We start from the raw sequence: 23,689 nt of genomic DNA on the forward strand, positions 1-23,689 counted from the left end.
GATGGGGCGTACTAAGGTCAGGATATTTAATAAAAGGTAACTATTTTTTAATTGTATATTGAAAGAAATCTGTACAATCTACAGAAAATAATATTTTATCACAAAAGGACGTTTTGTCGAAGGCACTACTTACCCGCGGGCAATATTTACAATATATAATTTACACAATCATAACACTTAGTAAATACACCCGGGTACCTTACAATACAACATGATTGTCAAAAAATAAAGGAATCAACAATACTTTAGCGATTAAATATGTAAAAAATACAGTACAAAACAATTAACATTTAATCGAATAATACTTGCAGTCTTTGATTTCGTTGTGACTACCAGCATTATTTAACAAGGATATAGTAACTATTTACAATATATTCGATGAAAATATAGTGCCCTGCGCAGGGCTTTGCTTAGAACTACCACCGTGCACGGAAAGAATAGTGGCAACAATACTCTGACACAGGCAACCATAAGAATCTTTAGCATTTTTGCTTTTGGTGCTACAAAACTCCATATTAATTAGTTAACCGTTTGAATTTCACGGACGTGATATCGCGTCCGAAACAATCTAAACTTAAAGGTAACTCTTTGTTACGAAGACATGTCTCGTCCGAATGTAACTAGTTCTGACTCTTATGGATGTCTGAAGGCAATATGAACTATGCTTATAATCTAATGGCAGAACGCAGCACGACTCCGAAGACGTACATCTGAACAATATGGCGAAAGATCGCCGGACGGAGTCGTATTGCTTCGGTACTGGGAACTGTTAGTACAACCTGACACTTTAACCCTTTCAACGCTGATGACGCTTAAAGTCGCCTAAATGGGAAATTTTACATTGTCACAACAACTATTTGCCTTATTATAATAGGTAAGCCATATTTTAACGACATTTTAAAACCTATTTAACAAAATTAAGCGTCTAATGGCGAAAAAAGGGTTTTAACACTACTCACGTCTATTTTTGGCAAAGTTAAGACGAAAACAGTGTTAAAAAGTGCCTATAGCCTTATTTATAGTAAATTAAAGGCCACAAAATGGCAAGTATCTATAAAGGCATACACACACGGACTGAGATCATTCTGACTAAAAGCAATGTTGCCACTACAAGAAAACAACACATGTGCAAAACGCTAAACGTAAAAAGCTTCATAATTAAAAATAGACAATAATAATAAATCGCGTCATATTATGCTCGGTTGAGCGTTTATAAATGGCATTAGTGAACGTTGCGTTCAGGTACGCTCTTAAGAAAAATAAATAGTGAGTACTTTTTAGCGCGGCAACAGATTATTTTTTAATGAAATACATTTTGGTGTTCTAAAAGTGGTTTTAACGCTTGTCTAAAGTACACACGTTTTATTTTTCAATAATTATTAGTAATCATAATCATTTCATTTTGTCATTATATCATAATTATATTAGAGAGAGCCAATACGACTCTTACGAGTAAGTCATTGTATATTTCATAGCCAATTGAACATTTAGTTAGTAATTAGTCAATGGCAAGATTATTCGAATGCAATCAGTTCAAACTTCAACCCTTTAAATGCTTCTTATGATGTCAAGAATATTATAGCGTTTAAAGGGTTAAGTAACTAAGTGAATATTGCTTTATAATTGTTAACCTAAAACGATCAACCTTCGTATTGCCAATGTTCCGATCAGAAATGCATATGCTTCCAAATCTTGAGTATTGCTTTTCGAGACTTTCGCCGGCCGTAGCTAAGACTAAATTACGCAGTTTCTGAGCCTCTTAAAAACCCGAACTTTGGTGCCAATTTGTTTTTATATAACTTGTGTTTTAGCTGCCTGTTACATAACTAAGTACTTTAAATTATACTTATAAATGGACATCAGTGGCATCAAATGTTGGGGCAAATCAATGTTTTTTTTGACAGAGACCGGTACTCTATCAATAACAAAAACATTCATATGAATCCTGTTTCTTTTAAACTGCGATTTTTAATTATTTCATATCAATGAATTTAGCTACGGCCACTTCGTATTCTTACATAAATGACATCTGAAGATACCAACTGCACATACGTTTATATTCAATAAGTGCATTTATAACCCATTACTTGCTATTATTGATTTTCAGCACAATCAAGAATCACAAGTATAATTTTCGTTAATTGACGTCAACTGGTAGCCAACTGGTTACCATTATAATTCATATTTTCTGGGTTAATCACTAAACAATATTTTACGTAAACGACTGGTTGCTTATAGCGACCTATATAATGAATTTTACATATATTTGTATATTAAAAGTTATTAATAAATATTTATATTTATAAATAAACATTTTTGGTCGTTATAATCGATCTTATTGTTGATTAAAGGCACTTGACCCAATAATAATTTCATCGTCTTACTTAATTATGTAAAAATAAATATATTATGCATGTTTCTCAATTATAAGCAAGGATATCTGATTATCGCGTATTTTACTTGGTAAACTAAATGAATGAAGTCATATTTAAACAGTTCGAAGCCCCATCGACATTGAGAATCAAAACTTATTCCTGGTAAAGTAAAATTATCTTTTAAGAATAGAACGTAATTTTTTTGCAACATGTACAATTGTACATTTTTAATTAATTTCTCTCTGTTTGTTACCCAAAGTCTGTCTAGAAGAGATTAGCGATAAAATCCGTATGTTGTCTTAGATTCTCCACATTTAATCAAGTGTTGTAATTTATCTTTTTGCTGAGACGTGGACGATACATCGTTTATCCCTTTCTATCACACCAATACGTCGGAAAGGGACAACCTATTTTTATCGGTTTGATAACTTTAGTTTACCAAACTTAATCAAACATTTAGTTTACCAAGTTGACATGATAACTTCGCCAAACAGGCTAAGGCGAACCAACGCACTAAAGGGACCCTCGAAGCCCCAACCACAAGGTTACAGTTGTAGTGCGAAAAGCTTTTGCCTTCGTATTTTTCCGGAAACGTTCGTATTTGCCATGCTAGTTCAGACAGCGTCCGTATTGTTATCTTGTATTTAGTCTGACTGAAATAGCATGCCACGTTCGTACGTTTCCGTAAAAATACGAAGGAAAATCTTTTCGCACTACTATACCTGCGAGCGGCGGCCATAGGTGCGAAAAAAGTCTCATCGCTGTGTCTCGCTCCAACCTATGCTCATGATTAGACCAATGTCGTGGCCGCGTCTCACGGCAGCGTATCGTGAACTCATCGAAGATCAAGGTTCGTTCCGTTGAAACGTGCAGTAGCGGTTCACGAATGCCATCGACGGCCACGACATTTGTCTACAGCGGACAGCGGCGGCCATAGGTGCGATCGCGGTGTCTCGCTCCAACCTATGGCTACCAATGTGGCCAGGGCGTTACTGACAGCAGCATAAAGTTTCACCTATTGGCTGAGGCCGAAGATCTTCAAAGCGTTGAAGGCCGTAGCGAGTGCGACGTCCTCAGGGCTCTGTCCTAGGAACCCGGCCACCAGCTCGACGATGGCGGGCAGCGCGCAAGGCTCGTTGCGTTGAAACGTGCAGTAGCGGTTCACAAATGCCATCGACCTGGAATATTTATATTTTTATGTAAGTATAGTGTCAAACTGAATAAAAACCTAAAATGACTTAACCAAAGACCGGACACGATTTCGATATCTTTTGGATAGTTCTGATTAATATTTGCAATAACCTAACCATAAAAATGGATGGCTAAGAACATCCCCGATAGTTCCGATTAATTAAGCTTTCAAACAAAAAAAAAACTAAAACTAAATCGATACATCCGTTCGGGAGCTTCGATACCTTAGACAACCTCACACACACAGACAGACAGACAGACACGTCAAACTTAGGCGTCGGGGGTTAAAAACAGAGATGTGTGGAAGAATGAGACGCATTTTCCTAATAAACTTACAATAAATAGGTATTTTCCCGTTTTCGGTAAGTCGTTTAATAATAATTTAAGTAAAACTACGCCAACATAATAATATCAACGCCACTGAATCACTAAGCTATCCCCAGCAGCAGTACCAAACAGTTGGTAACAAGAAATACATTAAGCACGTTTCACACGACAAAAACAGCGGTAAAAACTTAACAAAAACCGATCGTACCTGCTATAATTTTGGTTTTCGACGCTAAAAGCTACTATAGATGTCGTATAAAGGTTTTCGGCGTGACCGCCTGTCGTATAAAAGCCTCCAGTAACACCTTTTAGCTCTATAAGCTTGTACCGCTAAAAGGTGTTATTAGGAAGTGATGTAAACGTTTATATCACCATTTTATAGAGCCGCTATAGGCCTGGTCTATAACAGGATCAAATATGACTACTATAGGTCTATATTATTGTATAATAGTGTTAGGAATCACTGCTATGCAATCAATTTGCGCTATTAAGGTTCCCGACAAGCCGCTATAGTTGTTGCGTTATACAGCTAAAAGGTGTTATTAGGAAGTGATGTAAACGTTTATATCACCATTTTATAGAGCCGCTATAGGCCTGGTCTATAACAGGATCAAATATGACTATTATAGAACAATATTACTGTATAATGGTGTTAGAAATCACTGTTATGCAATCAATTTGCGCTATTAAGGTGCCCGACAAGCCGCTATAGTTGTTGTGTTATACAGCTAAAAGGTGTTATTAGGAAGTGATGTATACTTTTATATCAACATTTTATAGAGCCGCTATAGGCCTGGTCTATAATAGGATCAAATAAGAACAATATTATTGTATAATAGTGTTAGGAATCACTGTTATGCTATCAATTTGCGCTATTAAGGTTACCAACAAGCCGCTTATAGTATTTTTAGTAGTTGTGTTTTAACAGATTTAAAACCTAACTATACCACTATTTTTGACATAGACATAGACATAGAAAATTTTTATTCAACATCACATGAAAATGTTACAAACAATGAAGTGTTACATTAGGATTTGATAAAGTAAAAAAAACTTAAATCTAGATTAAGCATCTAAGAAAATGAGTTATACAGGTGAGATTAAAATATTCATGTGCGTTAAATAGGAGCTTGCCTCAGCATAATGTTGCAGCATGCTAACTACAACGCTGGTTTTCAGGCAGACCCTTGATATATTGTCACCTTACAGCTGTTAGTCGAAAACCGATTGGCTTGAAAATTGTGCTGAATGTGGAGTTGTGTGTAAATAAAGAAATGGTAGAATGGCATTTTGGAGTAGTGTTCGCAATAATATAATATATATAGTCACAAGATCGGAGTACGTGTAGGAAATAAATATAAAAAAAGCGAAATATTTATAAAATGGCAAAAACATATAATAATTTAATATTAATTTTAAGATACAATCAATATAAATATTGTTATAAATATGTCGGTGTGGCTCTAGTACCAGGAGGTAGCATGTTTTGAATACTTAAAAGATGTTTTTTTACCCTTAATTTAAAACTGGTAATTATATTTAAGTTTTTGAGAGGTGGAGGTATATTGTTCCAACATTTAGTTGCAGTATATTTGAAACTACCTCGAAACGCAGCAGTTTGACAACGTGGTAATATCAGATCGTTACATACCGATCTGACGCCATATAAGCTCGATCGGCTTGAACGCCACTTGAACTTATCGTACAGATATTGTGGCTCTGAGGTTTTAAACACCCCAAACAATAACGATGACAGGTGCAGCTCTCTGCGTAGTGCCATTTTCAGAATTCCTGCCGAGTTCAAGTAAGACGTCACATGCTCGCGAGGCGGAATTCCGAAGCAATATCGAGCACATGCATTCTGTACCCTCTGTACTACACGGTCTGTGCGGGCTAACAAGCGAGGACCATAGACCAAGTCAGCGTAATCAAATTTGGAAAGTACTAAAGAATTACAAAGTTTAATACGCAAATCGACACTAAGAAAATTCCGTATTCTATAGAGTATTTTGAGTCTATAAAATGCGTTTTTCGTCACTTCTGCGATATGCCCTTCGAAACGCAACGACTCATCCATTAGTAGTCCTAAATTACGTGCTTCGGATACACGTTCTACTTCATTTCCCGAGATTATAACTGTTGGTTTATGATATTCGATGAGCTTAATCTGGTTTTTGGAGCCGAAATACATAACCTTAGACTTATTTGGATTTAACACCAAGCAGTTAGATTCTGACCAAGCTGTAATATGTTCTAAATCTTCATTTAATTTGGCTATAGCTTGACTCGTATAAGTTGGATTAAAGGAGATGTAGATCTGAATGTCGTCCGCGTATAGGTGATAATTACAATATTTTATGACGTCACGGACATCCGCTGTATAAAGTATAAAAAGCAGTGGACCTAAGATAGAGCCTTGCGGTACCCCTCTGGAGACAGCGGAAGGCTTTGACTTTGCACTTACACCTCTGTCATTTTGAAGTTTAACAACCTGCGTACGACCACTAAGATAACTGGCAAACCATGCAACTGTATGTGACCCAAAACCGTAATACTCCATTTTAGACAACAACAACTGAGGGTTAATGGCATCAAATGCACGAGAAAAGTCAAGGAGTGCCATTATCGTCCCTTGGCCCACGTTTTGTGCAGATAAGATGTTGTCGATCACATCCAGTAATGCCGTTGTGGTGCTACGGGCCTTGCGGAAACCTGATTGCAGGGAGGGAAGCATTTTATGTTTTTCAAGAAAAGCTGATAGTTGCATATATACCACTCGTTCGAGTATTTTAGATAAACACGGTAAAATACTAATAGGTCTTAAATCCTTAAGGTTAGAGACATTACTTTTTTTAGGAAGTGGCGTTATTAATGCCACTTTCCAAGCATCAGGAAAAACAGAGGACATAATGGACTTGTTTATTATGGACGTTATCGCGCCTAGAGAATGTGGAAGAGTAAGAAGCAACATGTCCAAAGAGATGCCGTCATAACCCAAAGCAGCAGACTTCAGTGACTTGATTACTTTAAGCACTAGGTTTTCACTCACTGGCTCTAGTGTGAAGGTCGCGGCGTGGAACCGATTAGTTATGAATTTAGTGACGTATGATTTTGGTGCGACTGTGTTGCCCCAACTTCTAAAAAATGTGCGTTAATAGTATCCGGATCACATAAATTGTCAGGTATTTCTGATTTGTGCGAGCTATCGGTTATTCGGACGTTACGTTTAAGATTGTTCCAGAGAGCTCGAGGGTTGTTGGCATTGCAATTAATATTTTGGTTAAAATAGGCCCGAGTTTCGTTAAACAGTGCTTTATTTACGCAGCCTTTTAGGTCAAGATAATATCTTTTATGTTCGTCTAAGCCAGTTGCTTTATACTTATTATATGCTTCATCGCGTAAGCGCATCATTTCTTTAATCGTATTAGTTATCCATGGATAGCCTTTATCTCTAATCACGATTTCTTTAAGAGGTGCATACGCATTGAACAAATTTAACACTATGAAATTAAAGGCATTAACCATGTCGTTAACAGTCATCAAGGAAGATATGTTTTCCCATTGAATGGTCTCTAGTGACTGGCCAAATAGAACTAGGTCAATATCCTTAAGTGGTCTAAAAGTTATCTTATGTGGTATAGGTTTGCATTTTTTTACATTTAATTCGCAGGATAAAAACGCATGATGACTCAAGGTAGGAATATGATCTACAAGAACATTTGTCGCGGAAGTGTTATTACTGCAAGTGTTATTTTTGGATATAGTGGCTTTGGAAAACACTGCTATAGTATTTAACACTGTATAGTAGTGATATGAATACCATTATAGAGCTATTTTGCTATATAATGAAGTTTTCAGGATACGTTTATATAGCTTTGAAAAGGTTATAGTCGTTTTCTAATGCCTTTTATATCTCATCGCCGTATACGCCACAATGACTCTTTAAATATCACAGACCTGTTGAATAATGGTTTCGGTATCTCTTTTAAAACACAATAGCGTTATAGCCGAGTTTACTATATGTTTTATAAACCAAATCAGATATATAAGAGTAGAAAACGATTACTTTTAAATGACAATTTTGACCTTAAAAGGCTGCTTTATGGTGTTTATACATCGTAATTATGAAATAAGGCCAAAGATGCGGTATCTGGTTCCGTACAGTGTTTTTCTAGAAATTAACTTTAAAAATACACATAGCGACCAATTGTAGTTTAGATTTGTCGTACTAAAAAGAAAACAACATTTATTAATACTGTTTAAAAGATTTTTCTATAGAAAAACATTGAAAACAAGTATTGTTTTCTATATAAAGAACTTATAAGTTAAACTGGATCATAGTTAAATTCTCATGCAACCCTAATTGAATCCACGATGGCGGGCTTATGGCAGTGAATGCGTATGATAAGTGATATAGTCGAACTATAAAAGCGTATTTTTTACTTCTTGGATCCATAGTAGAAACTATGGTGCCAATAATTTTATTGTATTGAATTATATTTATTTATTTTATTCAAAACATGTATAAATCGAGGGCGCATTTAAAATACTCCATTAAACTAATATTCTTTTAACGGTAAAATTTCCATCGCATACCTTTTTGCAGTAATGATGATGATGATGATGATGATGATTCTAATGATGGAAGTATACGAAATCCAAATTATGTTAATTGACACTAAACTTCACAAGTTCACACGCCACTTTTCGTTATGTTACTCGTTTAGAACAGTTTTTGTTAAATATTACACACATTAAATTATTTTATAAATTTCTCATTAAAAGGGACGGCAACTGCTATTATAGAACAAAATAACCTGTATAACGGAATCTCAAATACTACTATAGCATAAATTGATACTATAATAGCGTTACTGTGTCCTCTATGTCAACAAATTAGCACAAGTCATCATTACATCACCATTATAGACCTTAAACGTCACGGATGATACTGCTATAGGCCTATTATATCACTAAATGGCTGCATAATTGCGCCAAATCGGCTCTACAGTACCAATATAGACTATTTATAGGACCATTTAGTGTGATTTAATTTGGTGTCCTCGACCACTATAGGACCAGAAATTGTTACTTGAGAGGAACTATAATAAGCACACAAAATTTCATCCCCATCGGTTCAGCCGTTTAGGAGGAGGAGGTAACTAACACACAAGCATGTCAATGATATTTAACAAATTCCTTATTCAATACAAATACTTCGATATATGTTTATAGAACTATATTAATAAAATATAAATATATTATACAATACCAAGAAAACATTTTTTCACGATTAAATTCAATTTATGACCCATTTTATTACAATATTTATTTATACCCACCCATTAGGGTAGAAAAGGTAAATATCGGGTAGATTGGGTAAATACCCGGTAAATACCCGATATCTACCCCGGGTATTTTCCCGCCGCCCATCTCTAATCGTACCCACAGCGCAAAGCGATTCGGGCGACTATCGAAAAAACTGCGACATACCGACGTGCCCACTCTTAATGGACTATGTCAATGTAGAACTGTAACACTTAAAACTGTCGGCGAAGTATGTAGTAACCTAACCAGGGCCACATGCAATTAAAACCAAATATTTCACGATGAAGCGAAGATTTGACAAATATATCTTTTAATTGCACCGAACTGCGCTCCAAAACTGGTATTGTAGATGTGGGTGTTAAGTCTGCAAGGCTCAAGTGGGATTGGGCAGGACATGTCTACCGAATGCATCCAGATCGGTGGGCCAAATTGGCTACCGACTGGACACCACTGATTAGCCGGGGCAGAGGTAGGCCAAAGAAAAGATGGCGGGATGACCTCGACGCATTTTGCAGCGACTGGCCGGAGCAGGCGGCAAATCGTGATGAGTGGCGGAAGAAAGGGGGGGCCTTTGCCCAGCAGTGGGACACAATTATAGGCTAGGAAAAAAAAATCTTTTAATTAGGCCAATAAGGAGACAAAGCACGCTACTACTTGAATTAAACGATCAACTTTTATCCAACTCAAACTGAATTAAGTGATGTGACAAAAATAGTACATTACATCAGAGGCCGGGAAAATGAGGATTTCCGGCCAAGTGGGTATATACGGATATGAATACGAGGCCGGGAATCCGTTTTCACGCCGAGACATGTATAGTGCTTTTCTCAAAGATACAATGAAATAAAAAAAAATGCTGTAAAGGACAATATTTTATAAAAAAAGTTACTTTGCAGGGCTAGGCCTAAAAAATAATATGAAATCCCTTTACAGTCCTCTTGAGTTGTTGCGCCCAAAAAGCGATACTTCCCAGCCCATTTTAAGGAACGTAAAGACAATATTTCATTGCAAGTTTGAGAAAAAACATATAACTACTATTTACCGGATAGGCCTATTTATTATTTAGCCTACCCGGTAAATAGTAGTTACCTATATGTTTTTTTTTGTCACATCACTTAAAGAATAATGTGAAAATGAATTGTATTTAAGGGAATAAAATAAATTAAATGGAAAAGCATGAAACAACCTAAAAGGTCCTTATTCAATGAGCATAAGTTTGATATGGAAAACACAAATATTCATCTACGTCCATGCCATATCTTGCAGGGTCCAACGCCCTCATAAAAATATAGGGCATTATTTTAAAAATTGACATATTCTTTATTATGAGAGTAGACCCCAAATTGGCAATTAAAATGGCTGACGAATCGAACCGAAATGTAGGGGTGCGTATCGATCGATATAACTTTTTTTGATATATTTTTAGTCATTATAACGGTCATTTGATAGAATTATTGAATAATATAACAAAAAATAATATAGTAACAAATTGTATAATTCTTATTTAATATAACGATCATTTTTTCGAATAACATTTATTATAACATACTTTGAGTATAATGCTTATTTCCAATAAAAAATAAATTGTATAACACAAATTCTTTCTAAAGCACAGATAAAAAAAAAATTGCACAATAAATTAGATCCATCATTTACCAGAAAAGTAGGTTAGGTTAGAACTGTGACCACTACACACAAGGCGCTGCTACCAGAAAAATAGGTTAGGTTAGAACTGTGACCCTTAAACATATGTACTACTATCAGAAAAGTAGGTTAGGTTAGGTTAGAACTGTGATCCCTTCAAAAAAGAATAAACTTAATTCATGGAATGTTTTACATTGTTTGCTGGTTATATTATACTAGTCGTATATCAATAGATAGTTATACCATATGACGATTATTATAAATAAGTGTTATACGAAATATTGATTATACAAAATAAAAGTAGATATTTTGTTGTTATACCAAATGTTGATTATGTCAAATGAGTAATTATATCCTTTAAAAATATACCAAATGTTGTTATATCAAATGTTACTATACCAAAAAAAGTTATACCAATCATTACACACCCGAAATGTAGATAGGCAAAACTCCTAAAGCGGGCACTCAGAATGCCAAGCATGGAAGTAATAACCAACGTAATTTAACTTGCGGACGTGATCAAGTTGGACTTCCGTTCCGTTAGTCATAAAACACAATAATCATTCATGTCATGACCAAATAGGCAAATATCAATCACCATTCATCACACGTGCGGAAAACTATATCGTCACTACTTTTAAAAAATCTCGTATCTCACGCTGTTCCTCAAAGTTAAAACGCAGTAACTCTATATGCATTCCATACATACTTATTACAATTTTCTTTTCATTGACAGTCGAAGATACAAGTTTTTTTAAAAGTAGTGACGATATCTATAAATTGCGGTTTATGTTTTTCAGTAGAGAAATTTACGTACTTGGAATGAGAATCGCATGACAGTTAAAACATTTTTTAGTACATGTGCAATGAAATAAATGATATGATGTATCATTTAGAGTGGTATGCAGGTTGCAAGTTATTTGGCTTTGTTTTTGTTCTAATTTACGAAAAGATACAACTGCGTCTTTTTAAATACAGCCAAATAATAATAAACATATATTTTATATAATTCAGGCAGGCAAGTATGGTCACGCGATAAATGATAAAACATCTGGCCGTCCCTATCGCACTATCTGTAAGTGCGATAGGGACGGCCACATGTTTTATCATTTATCGCGCGACCATACTTGCCTGCCTGGACTAGGTATTTGTATATTTTGTAGATGGTCAAACAAATTTGTCAGTAGAAAAAGGCGGGGTGCTATAAAGTTAGCTGGTGTTACGGGGCACCGCTTTTGCATTACTAGATAAATAAATAAATATCGGGGGACACCTTACACAGATCAACTTAGCCCCAAACCACAGATCAAATAATACTAGTACAGATACCTAACCCCATACTAAAAATGGGCGCCGTCCTAAGTATTCTAGACCTGTGTACTAAATTTAATCCACACTCAAAGAGCTAGATGGCGCCAGTAGCCACGCGTGGCCAACAAAACTCTCATCAGTATCCTACGTCGAAATAGTCATCAAACTGCAACATCTTGTGACATCTGTTTTAGCTTTCACGCACTAAACATACAACGTCATGTGCACGTTTAAAGTCAGACATTACTAGATGGCGTTGTAGACATAGCCTACCAGTGGATGGTATGCCGCGCGGTTTGTATGTGTGCGTGCAGGTGGTGCGCAATGTACGGACGCGCTGGGTCCGCTCATCAGTGTGCGTAGTCGAATGCACACGTGCTCACGATAATATTTGTTTCGTTGTATCTATCTACCTCTAATTATAGCTCTTGCGTACTTGCGCGACAGAGCTAGACTACATTTCTGTCGGCATATGGTGTCGACAATTGCCATTCGGCTACGCCGGCTGCTGAGTAAAATATAGCACGCACCTATTATTATTGGTATTATTTTTAACCGTCGCCTCATCTCTCAAGAAGGACGGTTATCAAGTCATCCGTATGTTTTTTATTTTTATTTTTTTTAATGTTTGTTCCTCGATATCTCCGTCGCTTCTGGACCGATTTTGAAAATTTTTTTTTTGATTGAATGTATATGCATACAGATTGGTCCCATTTTTCTCAGGAACCAGTTCTGAAGATGGGATCCTGGAGAAATCGAGGGAACTCCTCGAATCTGAAAGGCATACATATGCTGATTGTTGTGTTTTTAAAGGAACAGCATGCATTTAGGTACGGAAAAGTGACATTTGGTGCAGTGAAACTGCTGATGATGGCCAGAACGGAACTCTTCAAATCTGAACGGCACGCTTATAGTGACTTTGGTATTTTTATAAGAATAGCATGCACTTTCGTCCAGAACAGTGACATTTGGTACAGTGGAATTGCTGATGATGGTCAGAACAGAACTCCTCAAATCTGAACGGCACGCTTATAGTGACTTTGGTATTTTAATAAGAACAGCATGCACTTTCGTCCAGAACAGTGACATTTGGTGCAGTGGAACTGCTGATGATGGCCAGAACCTAAACTCCTCAAATCTGAACGGCACGCTTATAGTGACTTTGCTATTTTTAGGGTTCCGTAGTCAACTAGGAACCCTTATAGTTTCGCCATGTCTGTCTGTCCGTCTGTCCGTCCGTCCGTCCGTCCGTCCGTCCGCGGATAATCTCAGTAACCGTTAGCACTAGAAAGCTGAAATTTGGTACCAATATGTATATCAATCACGCCAACAAAGTGCAAAAATGAAAAATGGAAAAAAATGTTTTATTAGGGTACCCCCCCTACATGTAAAGTGGGGGCTGATATTTTTTTTATTCCAACCCCAACGTGTGATATATTGTTGGATAGGTATTTAAAAATGAATAAGGGTTCACTAAGATCGTTTTTGATAATATTAATATTTTCGGAAATAATCGCTCCTAAAGGAAAAACAAGTGCGTCCCCCCCCCTCTAACTTTTGAACCATATGTTTAAAAAATATGAAAAAAATCACAAAAGTAGAACTTTATAAAGACTTTCTAGGAAAATTATTTTGATTTTGATAGGTTCAGTAGTTTTTGAGAAAAATACGGAAAACTACGGAACCCTACACTGAGCGTGGCCCGACACGCTCTTGGCCGGTTTTTTATAAGAACAGCATGCGCTTACGTCTAGAACAGTAAACCGACACCAATCGGTTGGCCGGCAAGCGCAAGCGCCAACTGCCAACTTACGGCCAAGTAGCCCTCTACACGCTTGGCCAAGGGGGTTGGTGGAACCGTTGGCCATATGTGTACAGCGGCCATTAGAAAAGTTACTTCGTTGGGTTAGTATCGACACAGATCGACTAGAGAGGTAGTTTATCGATACAATAAGTTCGAGAACAGCATATTAATGCAAGTTAAAATAAATCATGTAAATAAAATTGTTATTTGTTATACACACTGTTTTTATTGAATTCCGTTAACTTTAAGGGAAGATCAAATGAATTTAATGTCTCTAAGAAACTTAACTCTTACGGTTATCGAGTTATTAAAAAAATAAAGATAATTACTGAACATGATTGTGTGTGACTGCCTTTACCAAAGATAATTACTGAACACGTGTGTGACCAATTCCTAATGTTTTTTGTTTTGACATGTGCAGTCAATCACTTGACACTAACTTGAATGTTATTCGTAAGGGTCTCTCACACTAATAAATTCATTTAGGTACATAGAGGTATACATCAGGGTGGCAAACGGCCTCCGCGCGGTTAGTATGTGTGCTCGCCGCTTACGTACTCGCTCTATCCGCGTCCGTGAGTTCCGTGACACATGCAAGCGGATGTGAATTTGAACAAGATTTAGTCGCGGCCCCGCGCCCCGCGCCCCTACCTACCTATATTCTACGCATCACATTTGCACTGACCTTGAGAGGCCCGAGCCCCCAATCAAAGAATGCGTTGGTTTATTAAAATTTAAAGCACTCGAAAGCAGGCGCGTAGTTAATTAGAAATGTGGGAAAAAAACCGTCGTCGGTGTCGTTTTTCCTTTCGTGTATGATATCTATTTCAATTTATAAATATGGAAATGTATATTATTAAGTAAACAAATGGTATTATTAAGTAAACAAAGTATGGAAATGTATATTATTAAGTACTTAATATAAAAAATAAAAGGTAATGTAGCTAGGTATTACAAAACATTTTCTAGAGTAATATTGTCTTCGGTTACCGCGATAGTTACTCATGAAATAAAATTATGGAAACGGATTAATTAACGTTTCCATAGTTTTATTTCATTGTCTAGAGTAATTTTTAATCATGAAATTGAGAAAAACACCGAAATTTGTTATTTACTGAAACTTGACGTTCACATGTTCATTGTAATATGCCTACTTGAAAAATAAATATTTCATTTTCATTTCATTTCAACACATAATTACAATAGTAATCTGTTATGGCCTTATGGCTGCCGGCCAGATGAGCCATTTTTTTAAGGTACCGTAGTCAACTAGGAACCCTTATAGTTTCGCCATGTCTGTCTGTCCGTCCGTCCGTCCGTCCGTCCGCGGATAATCTCAGTAACCGTTAGCACTTGAAATTTGGTACCAATATGTATATTAATCACGCCAACGAAGTGCAAAAATAAAAAATGGAAAAAATATTTTATTAGGGTACCCCCCCTACATGTAAAGTGGGGGCTGTTTTTTTTTTAAATTTCAACCCCAACGTGTGATATATTGTTGGATAGGTATTTAAAAATGAATAAGGGTTTACTAAAATCGTTTTTTGATAATATTAATATTTTCGGAAATAATCGCTTCTAAAGGAAAAAAAGTGCTTCCCCCCCCCCTCTAACTTTCGAACCATATGTTTAAAAAATATGAAAAAAATCACAAAAGTAGAACTTTATAAAGACTTTCTAGGAAAATTATTTTGAACTTGATAGGTTCAGTAGTTTTTGAGAAAAATACGGAAAACTACGGAACCCTACACTGAGCGTGGCCCGACACGCTCTTGGCCGGTTTTTTAAAGTTGTTCACACCTGTTTTTTTGTAACATGGGTGTTTTTTACGCGATTCATACTCAGAATCTCAAGGTCTTTCGATCCTGCCTGATAGGAAGTAAAAAAAATGTCTTAAGATATCCATACATTTTTCAAACCTTCCATTCCGTTACTGCCATACAAAATGTAAAAAATGGTAACGGAATGGGAAAAAACTTGGGAGACTTTTTTTTCCTATTAGGAGTGAAAGAGCTCACGATTCTGAGTGGAAACCACATAAAAATTTCCAAATTTAAAAAAAGTCGGGTGGACGTACAACTTTGACAAAAATAAAAATGTCCCAGATAACAGTTCTAATCAACATTCAACAATTAAAATGATTTATTAATAATGAAGAACTAACACGATAAGGTATTAGGCAAGCACGAATTCAAATTTGTGATTTTTGTGTTTATCGCCATCGCGCAGTCGGGGGCGGTGCCGCTCGGCTGCCCGCAGAAAGCCACTGCATCAGAAGTCCGAAACTAGAGAAATAGGGCCTCTCTGTGGGTTCCACCCCCGTCAGCGCGACGGCGATAAAGACCTAAAAATCTCAAATTTGAATTCGTGCTTCGGTATCGTATCCTCTTAAGGGTTAATTCGCCTTCTGAATTTGTTATGAAAGTGCGTGCATTAGTGACGAATCGCTTAGTGGACGCCAGGCTTCACATATTGCTTTTCGTTTTACCAACAACGCCATTCATTCATAAGTTTCATTAACGATACCATGTGGTTACGGAGTGTAACCAGTCTAAAATGTGCCGTCCAGACGCGTAAGAAGATCATGGTTCCGGAGAGCGCCCTTACACTGGTTTTTTGAGCGTATGACTAGCCCCCCAAACTAAGCAAAGCTTGTACTATGGGTGCTAGGCGTCGATATACATACTTAAATAGACAGAAAGAAAACATCCATGAGTTCCATGACGCAGGAACAAATATCTGTGCCACATCACATATATAAATGCCCTTACCGGGATTCGAACCCTGGACCACGGCATAGAAGGCAGGGTCACTACCAACTAGGCCAGACCGGTAGTCATATCAGATACTGTTTGTAGTATCATTGTAAAATTTTCCTTCTCCCTTATCTCTAAAATAATCAAAATTCTTACAATGATAACTCACCTCTCAGTCAAAGAGTCCTTAACATGCAACGGCAGTTTCGAAGCCCTCATATTCGGGTACATGAACGGCGAGTCTGTCTCCACCAACAACTTATCCAGCGGCAGCATATTCTCAGACAACAGCCTTCTTATACCCCCATCAGACTTGTCTTTGCATATATATCCAGTTATACCTAAGTAAAACCCTTTTTCGATGTATTTGATGCCTTGTTCGACAGAGCCTGAGAAGGAGTGGATGACAACTGGGGGGAGGCGGCTGCCGAAATCGTCTAGGATTTTGAGTAGGTCTTCTTGAGCTTCTTTTTCGTGGACGAATAGGGGCTTTCGTAGGTCGCACGCGATTTCAACCTGGGGATGAAAATGATTATTTGAAAAAATATAAAAAATAGTACCTAATCTTGTTCGTAATAACATCATCCTCCTTGCGTTATCCCGGCATTTGCCACAACAATCCCAAGATTTGGCGTAAGCACTAGTTTTTACGAAAGAGAATGTCATCTTCTGACCTTCCAACCCGAAGGGTAAACTAAACCTTATTGGAATTAGTCTGGTTTCCTCGCGATGTGAAATTTTGTTCGTAATAACATAACCAGAAAATTAAAATTTTGAAAAAACCATGTCGGGACATAGTGGACCGATTTTCATGAAACATGGCTAAGAAGACTCCCGGCTAACTAAGCTTTTCAAACAAAAAAAAAGTAAATCTAAATCAGTTCATCCATTCGGGAGCTACGATGCCACAGACAGACAGACAAACAGACACGTCAACTTATCCCCATCGTTTTTGCGTCGGGGGTTAAAAGCAAAATAGCTTCTATTTTAGATAAAATAAAATAAAATAAAATAAATAAAATAAGAATATAATATGTTTATGTTAGGGCACTCAAGGTCTAGTAACACATCATGTATTTTCACATTATTGTTTGTATGACTGTTTGTTGCCTAAATGAATAAATAAATATAATAAAAAAATGATGGACAATATATACATAATGTATATGTGGGTAAGTACAGTCACTTAAATTGATTGTTGAGCCATTTAGGCTTATGACTGTTATGAGTAAACGACAATTCATAGCGTAAGTATTGACCGACCAATTTAGCTTGGTATCTAACCCAAATAGCTTAATAATATCGGAGCGTGATAATAATAGTATAATGTTCGAGTCACATAACACAACACACTCTTTTTATATGGGTATGAAAATCTCGGTAAGCGACTGACGAAACCAACTCTTTATAGGCGTATAAATTGAATATAAATAAGTAGGGATATCGTGTCTCCTAGGAGTCATGAATGTCATGATTTCTAAGAATGATCCGAAGGAAAACATTGTAACTTTTTTTGCGACGTTTTATCAAACTTATGAACTGAATATAGCCTTCATTGTCCTCCAATTTATAAGTCTTCGCAAGTTTGCGCGAGATTAGTACCTATTACTACGTAAGCTGTATTTCTGATTCGTCCCCCTGCGCTTGAATTCAAAGCTACCACGTACAAAATGCCCAATGGGCCAGTCTTAGCTTTACCCGCATATGATCCTTAAAAAATAAATCGCGATGTAAAGTAACAATAGAAAGTCCGAACGTGCGTTCTGTGAGAACGCGCGTCACCCATGATTAGGCCGCGAACTCGCGGCCGCCAGCATGTACTTGTAGCGCGGCTATAGAATCGCGGAGTGAGCCGCCCCTGGCTTTACCGACTCGACTATATCTTTGAGGTCTTTAGACGCACGTGTACTAGTTGTTGCCCAACAATAAAGTTATTACGAGTCAAAGATCCCACAATGGGGGCAATTTAAAATTCCACGCCATCTATTCACGCTGCACCGTTGTACAGGCGACCTCGCATCGATTTAGAACTTCGAGGCATGAGTTTAAAATGAGCGATAGTGGACAGTGGGTCTACAAACAGACATACAACACTAACCTAACTAATAAAATATGATAAAGTGACGTAATAGTACATTACGATTCAAGTGCGAGAAAAAAGGAAGTTCGAAACGAGTGGTGATAAATTAAAACACGACCCATCTGTACTGAGAAAAGTCGTACGATACATGTGTGAAAAGGAAATTCGTAACTCGTGTCGATTTAAAAACACTCCCTTCGGTCGTGTTTTAATTTATCGCCACTCGTTTCGGACTTCCTTTTTTAAGCACTTGTATCGTAATTATACTATTTTAAGGGTTCTGTACCAAAATGGTACAAAGAATCCTTATGGTGCGTCTGTTTTTGACGTGACAGCGTCTAATAACTAGTTACTACGGGCTGCATGCACGAAAAAGTTGACGTCATTGTCCCGTTCCGCAAGCGATTGTCCTGTTCCTGTAATGTTTGACGTTGTCACGTCAAACTACCGTCCGTACGACCGACTTTACAGACAACCAATTTTTTTTTGTTTAATGAATGTTTTAAACATTAAAAAATGTTATATCTCTGATAAGGCTAGGCGCCTTTGACCAATTCTAAGGGCGAGCAATTAGTGCTTGCACCTCCTATACGAATCCTTTGCAGGATTACGATATAGCGAGATAGATTAAAAAATGGTTCACGATTCATCAATTATTTTACGCAAGCAAATACGTCAAGTCTAAAACTACACTTTTCACTGCATGAATTACTGAGCACTGTAATGATATAATGACACTCATTATGAATCACCTCGATTCTAAAATACAGTCTGGTTTGTTACTAATAGGCCACTTCAAACAGTGAGTCAGTTTTGTAAATTAATGACTACTTAGGTATACGTAACTCCTAGTATCATTATTAACTTTTAGGCCTCAAATTCGTAATACCATCTATGCGTAATCAATAAAGACAGAAGACAAATTATACAGTAAGACATACTTGGGTGAATTGTTTCTTAATAGATTTTTAGGGTTCCGTACCTCAAAACAAAAAAAGGAACCCTTATAAGATCACTCGTGCGTCTGTCTGTCCGTCTGTCAGAGCCAATTTTTCATTTTTTTTTGGCGGGTTTCTGCATAGGTACGAGTACATGTCTGGCAGATCGTTCGGATTCGGACAAAAATACCCGCTGAAGCTTTTGAACGTCCTAAATCTCACAATATTGTACTTTTCGGTCACGTTTGTCTAGTTTATTTGTAAAATAAGTCAATTCCTTTAAGATCCACGCTTTTCTTAAAGGTTTCGGAAGACAGTGTCTATTCGGAAATACCTCGCAGTTAATTCCATAATATCTGGGCAACCGAGCTTCGCTCGGTTCCATCATATCCTTGACATGTGTCGCCATCTAGTTCAAAAATGAATAGTACCTACATCGAGCGAAAGAATTCTCAGCCTTAACAACACGAGATGGCGCGCATTTCGCCACAAAAACTCAAATAGTGTATTTTCTATTCGTTTTAGCCTTGACCTGTGTCGCCATCTAGTGTTTGCAATAAATAGTACTTACATCGACCGAAAGAATTCTGTCTTAACAGTACAACTACTGCACACGAGCGCGAAGAAAAACGCATGAAAACTCGAAAATTCGCGTTTTCCGGGACCTAAGGATAAGTTAGACCGATTTTTCACCCCCAAAAACCCCCACATAACAAATTTCTGCGAAATCGTTAGAGCGGTTTCCGAGATCGTCAGTGTAAATAAATATATATATATATATATATATATATATATATATATATATATATATATATATATATATATATATATATATATATATATATAAATAAATAAATATACAATAATTGCTCGTTTAAAAGTATAAGATACTGGTTTCTCTTGAGTTTCTGGTAAGCGCAAAATTGATGACATGAAACTGCCAATCATCAAACTGGCGATCTAGCACAACTCGCGATCTCGTCCGCCAGTCCATACTTGAAGTCGCGATTGATGTATGGACTCGCGTGCGACAACGCAAGTTGTGCTAGTCTCGAAGGTCTCCACGGAAGACCAGCGTCAAGATACCTAGCAGGTAACTTGACAAAATGCTGAGGGTTAACATGTGTCAATATGCATCAATAGACATAAGAATCTGCCTGTAAACGTGCGAATTTTTCGCATACAGATTTTTTTACGAACTAGTGGGAGAAGTGGTTCATTATATGCCAGGTCGAAACTTCGGAGGCTCATCTGTACTAAAAACGTCGTACGATACACGTGCGAAATGGGCCCTAAAATTGCGTAACTCGTGACGATTTAAAACACTCCCTTCGGTCGTGTTTTAATTTATCGCCACTCGTTTCGAACTTGACGTGTTTTACGCACTTGTATCTGTAATGTACTATTTCAGTACAGATGGTGATTTAGTTTTTTTTACGCACTAGTGCGAGAAGTGGTTCATTATATGCCACGAAAATCGGAGTCTCATCTGTACTGCGTCGTCGATACACGTGCAAAATTTTAAATTGGGTAACTCGTGTCGATTTAAAAACTCCCTTCGGTCGTGTTTTACAGATCGCCACAAAGTTTCGTGCTTACGATTTACGCACTTGTATCGTAATGTACTAATTTGATTTGATTTGTGGTTTTTTCGAACTGTGGTAAATTGCCTATAAGGACGACGTGCCTCACCCTATGTCACAGTTATAAGGACGACTCAGTAGTTAGTACGAAATCTCCGCAGCAGCGGCGTCGCGAAAAAAAAAAGGTATGTTTTTTTTCCTACTGCGTTCGAAAGCACGTGGTTGAACAAAAAATTACTATAAATGTTCTCGATATTGTCCAAAGTAAGATGTTGTTATTTAGTACTATTAACTGTAAGTATTAGTATACTAATACCACGTTATATCAATAACAAAATACAAAAAATATCATTATGCATATTATTCTTATCCACGTTTATCCAAATCCGCTTGCATGTGGCGTACATACACGACACGCTTGTGTGTACCCCGCGCGGCGTACATACACGACACGCTTGTGTGTACCCCGCGCGGCGTACGTTTGTTAGATTTATTACTGGTTTATATTGTGCCTGTGTGGACCCAGCTAATGGCACAGGCATATAATCCGCATCAAGTGGCTAATGTGTGTCATTGCTGTTGCAAGTGCACCCACATCTTCTAAATTAAAATAACCTTAAGAGCGAATTGAACGCGAATTCCGACAGGAATTATATCTCTTTTAAGTAATTGGTCATTACTAATTAGAGTAATTAGTGTTTTAATCTTTCAGTAAGGTAAGGTAGCATTAAACCTTTGTAACGTAAGGTAGCATTAAACCAATGAAAGTACATATAGGTATGAATATTACAATCATTTGATTGTACATTCGCCATAAATTCAAAAACTACTACCTACACGGATTTTCATGCGGTTTTTACCTTTGAATGGGCTTTATAAGTACAGATGTAGTGCAAAAAGATTTGCCTTCGTATTGTTACGGAAACGTACGAACGTGTCATGCTATTTCAGTCAGTCTCAGTACAAGATGTACTGACATTGACTGAACTAGCATGACAAATACGAACGTTTCCGGAAAATATGAAGAAAACCCTTTTCGCACTATATCTGTACCTATACAGTGTAATTTCTGATTTTTGGGTCGTACCAAAAAGGTTAGATAAAAAAACCGGCCAAGAGCGTGTCGGGCCACGCTGTGTAGGGTTCCGTAGTTTTCCGTATTTTTCTCAAAAACTACTAAACCTATCAAGTTCAAAACAATTTTCCTAGAAAGTCTTTATAAAGTTCTACTTTTGTGATTTTTTTCATATTTTTTAAACATATGGTTCAAAAGTTAGAGGGGGGGGGACGCACTTTTTTTTCCTTTAGGAGCGATTATTTCCGAAAATATTAATATTATCAAAAAACGATCTTAGTAAACCCTTATTCATTTTTAAATACCTATCCAACAATATATCACACTTTGGGGTTGGAATGAAAAAAAAATCCGCCCCCACTTTACATGTAGGGAGGGTACCCTAATAAAACATTTTTTTCCATTTTTTAACCGACTTCAAAAAAGGAGGAGGTTCTCAATTCGACTGAATGTTTTTTTTTTTTTATTTTTTTGTATGTATGTTACTCGATATCTCCAAGAATTGTGGACCGATTTTCAAAATTTTTTTTTTGATCGTACGGGTATAACCCCGAGATGGTCCCATTGGCACCAAGTCGGGGTCTGATGATGGGATCCTGGAGAAATCGAGGGAACTCTTCAAATGTTATAGGCACATGTAATGTTTTTAGTGTATTTTTCAAAGGTACACCAGTATTTACGCCTGATGGTAATAATTTTATGTAGCTGAGCTGATGATGGAAGGTCAACTCCTCAATGGTTAGGAGTTAAAGGATAATTCTTTCACTAGTGTGCATATATTCGGACTGATACATATAATAACAATAGGAACCACTAAAAATCAACAAATAAATAAACTTTTTAACAAAAAATAAAACCGCCTTCAAAAATAAGCGCGTTACAAAACAAGGAGAAACTAAAAAGCAAAAAATAATAAACCTTTGAATTCAGATTTCTTATCGTATTGCAATAATCTAAACATCCAAATTATAAACAAATCAATTATTTTTGCAGTCGGTACCAGCCTGTGTATGGTTGGGTGGGGCAAACAGGCAATAGCAAGGCGACGAACAGGTCTGGTACCGACTACAAAAATAATTGATTTGTTTATAATTTGGATGTTTAGATTATTGCAATACGATAAGAAATCTGAATTCAAAGGTTTATTATTTTTTGCTTTTTAGTTTCTCCTTGTTTTGTAACGCGCTTATTTTTGAAGGCGGTTTTATTTTTTGTTAAAAAGTTTATTTATTTGTTGATTTTTATTTTTGCACTTTGTTGGCGTGATTGATATA

General features: G+C 36.8%; 1 protein-coding gene across 1 annotated transcript in view; it reads right to left on the reverse strand.

The window, feature by feature from the left end:
- Positions 1-41: 41 nt before the first annotated feature.
- LOC125232364 (3'-5' ssDNA/RNA exonuclease TatD) overlaps positions 42-23,689 on the reverse strand; it is a 28,236-nt gene continuing 4,588 nt past the window's right edge. The window contains exons 5-7 of the mRNA XM_048137998.1: positions 16,909-17,255; positions 3,387-3,553; positions 42-3,213 (exon numbers count right to left, since the gene is read on the reverse strand). Of these exons, the coding sequence (XP_047993955.1) occupies positions 3,391-3,553; positions 16,909-17,255 (510 nt within the window). The 3' untranslated portion in view covers positions 42-3,213; positions 3,387-3,390. The remainder of the gene's footprint in view (positions 3,214-3,386; positions 3,554-16,908; positions 17,256-23,689) is intronic.

The sequence above is a fragment of the Leguminivora glycinivorella genome, chromosome 13 (genome assembly GCF_023078275.1).
Source record: "Leguminivora glycinivorella isolate SPB_JAAS2020 chromosome 13, LegGlyc_1.1, whole genome shotgun sequence".
Classification (NCBI taxonomy): Eukaryota; Metazoa; Arthropoda; class Insecta; order Lepidoptera; family Tortricidae; genus Leguminivora; species Leguminivora glycinivorella.